We start from the raw sequence: 2,768 nt of genomic DNA, 5'->3' as shown, positions 1-2,768 counted from the left end.
CTTTTTCTTGAGGGACCCACATTTTTACCATTGTAAACTTAGGCGACACCCCCCCCCCCCCCCCCCCCCCCCCCACACACACACACACACACACACACACACACAATTACATCATAACTTATTTTATTTGAAAAACACTATCTTTATTATATTTCAATTTATTCACTGCTAAAATAAAATTAAAAAAACAATAGCTGCATGGAACAATGAGGGGAAATCTGTGTAAAATTACAATATATAAACTTCAGAACTTAAAGTTTTAGGAACACATTTTTCTCTGTATTATGAGCTCCTTTTAATTTCACTGTCATACACACACCTTAAGAGTCCAGGCAGCCTGTCTTTTAATGAGAGCTCTGAGACTGTATTTCTTGAACCAGTGATGGGATGTCTGGTGTGACTTTGGTAACAGCCAAACGAAAGTCACTGTGCACATCAAGCCTATTGCGTGCCTTTGTTTTGATGGTGACCAGAGCGCTGAATGCAGTCTCTGACAGGTATGTTGTGGCAAATGGCAAGATGAATCTGGTGGTCGCATGATGAGCAAGTCTCGGGGTGACTCCTGGTCCTTTCACAAGCCAAAACCGCTTGTATCCATGTTCAGCATAAAACCGCTTACAGAGAGAATTGGACTTTATATCCATAAGCTCATCCTCAGCCTGGAGGTACTCCACATCCTCTTCTTTTGCGAGAAATGGGTCCATCACCCATGCATCTTTTGAGACATGTTCATTAATATCCGAGAAACGCGAGTGCATCTCCTCCTGAAGTTTCTCCATGTGGCCGGTGAACTGTCTGGCCAAAGCATCAGGTAACTTCCCCCCTGACTGTTCAAGTAGCAAAGGAAACTGTTGCAGGTCTCCCTTTGCCAATTTATTCTTTCTATACTCCACTTTGCGCACAAATGCATCCACTGTCTCTTTGCACTCCATTACGTTGGCATCCGCGGCCTGCATGCGTTTGTTTGCCTCGTTGTACAGACTGAATATCTCCGTCAGATATGAAGTCTTAATGAGGAACTCATCTGTCATTTCGTCGGATAGTTTTTGGTTATGAACGGTTAAGAATTCCCTTATTTGGTTTTTAAGTTCCATGAAACGCACCAACACTCTGCCCCGGGACAACCAGCGCACTTCGGTATGAAGGAGGAGAGTCTGGTGCGCCTCATCCTCGCACAGCTGTGCAAAGATCCGTTTGTTGACTGGACGAGCTTTAATAAAGTTGACTATTTTTACCACAGTCTTTAAGGTTGCGTTCAGATCTTCACAGAGGTGTTTGCCTGCCAGTGCCTGTCTGTGTATCATGCAGTGAAACACTAAGCAGTGGGGCGCCTTCTCCTTCAAACGGCTGTTGAAGCCTTTATTTTTCCCCATCATTGCGGCGGCTCCATCTGTGCAGCATGCAACTACATTCTTATAGGGAATATTGTGCTTTGTGAAGTACGTATCAACTACACTGAAAATGTCCTCTCCTCTTGTGGTGCCTGTGAGATTAACAGACATAAGAATGTCCTGTTTTAGCTCGGTTTCCTCAATGTACTGTACATACACAACGAGAATTGCCTCCTGTGCCACAGTGGTAGTTTCATCCAGCTGGACTGAAAACGGGCCCGTCTTGATTTTTTCGACGAGTGTGTTCTCAACGTTTCCTGCCATTCTGTCGATTCTGTCTTTCACTGTGTTATTGGACAGTGGTAGAGTCTTAAATTTGTTAGCCACCTGCGGTCCACATAGTAACTCAGCCATTTTAATGCAAGCAGGTTTAATCAGCGTTTCCCCAATGTTGTGTGGCTTTTTGGCTTGCGCAATAAGGAGAGAGCACTCAAAAGATGCAACCGTTGCCTGCGTCTGGTCTCTTCCCGCTTTATTAAAACTGTCCTTAATGTTTTGGGGCCTGTTTGTGACAACGAGTTCCCTTTTTCTGAGGAAAAACTCTTTGGGTTTACCCACCGTCTCGGGATGTTTGGTTGTCTGGTGTCGCTTCAGCTTGCAGGGTTTCAAACTTTCATTTGCCAGTTTCTCACTGCAAAAGATGCATTCGGCTCTAATTTTGTCCATTGCTTCAATGAAGCCAAACTCAATGTAACTTTCATGGTACCCTCTCTTTTTCTTTTTGAGACATTCAGCATTCTCGTCTCCCTGACGCTTCGCCATTTTTCCATTAGCTCTCTGTTTCTGTTGCTAGGTTAGGTTTGTTCCGCTGTTGTACGGCACTTCTTTGTCTGGCGGAAGGGCATGTGATCAGACACACAGTCACGGGGGAAGAGTGGTATATTGGTCAAATGTTCATCCGCCAGTTTTTCCCAAGTCTGCCAGTGGATCCTGACAGCGTGGAGAAGTGTCATCTATTTTTAGCACATTAGATTTATTACACCCCTTAAAATCAAGGGGGCTTCGCGACCCCCCGTGGACCTTTGGCGCCCCCCTGGGGGGGTCGGGCCCCCCCGGTTGGGAATCACTGGCGTAGTGGGTACAGCAGGCGCCCCATCCTAGCTGCAGCTGGCCCCAGTTCGAGTCCCGCATCGTAGGGCCCTGTGCTGCATGTTGTTCCCCCTCTCTCTGCCCCCAGCTTCCTGTCTCTCTGAACTTTCCTATCCACTAAAGGCACAAAAGCCCCAAAAAATAATAATAATAAAAAAAAAGAAAAAACTCGGCCAGCCCTAGTTTTTAAATGTTAATTCATACTGATGGACATGAACCAGTAAACATTGCTATCTACAGCCGCAAGAAGACCCTCTATATCAGTGGTTCCCAAACTTTTAGTGCCCA

At 45.6% G+C, this 2,768-nt stretch overlaps 1 protein-coding gene across 1 annotated transcript; it reads right to left on the bottom strand.

Annotated features, from left to right (window-relative positions):
- Positions 1–344: 344 nt before the first annotated feature.
- Positions 345–2,153, bottom strand: LOC142391264 (zinc finger BED domain-containing protein 5-like). Its single transcript, XM_075477035.1, has one exon. It carries the CDS (start codon positions 2,151–2,153, stop codon positions 345–347), a length of 1,809 nt encoding a protein of 602 aa, XP_075333150.1.
- Between the last annotated feature and the right edge of the window lie 615 nt (positions 2,154–2,768).

The sequence above is a fragment of the Odontesthes bonariensis genome, chromosome 11, assembly GCF_027942865.1.
Source record: "Odontesthes bonariensis isolate fOdoBon6 chromosome 11, fOdoBon6.hap1, whole genome shotgun sequence".
Taxonomy (NCBI): Eukaryota; Metazoa; Chordata; class Actinopteri; order Atheriniformes; family Atherinopsidae; genus Odontesthes; species Odontesthes bonariensis.
Note: the sequence above shows the minus strand (reverse complement) of the source record. Positions and strands in the feature narration are given on the sequence as shown.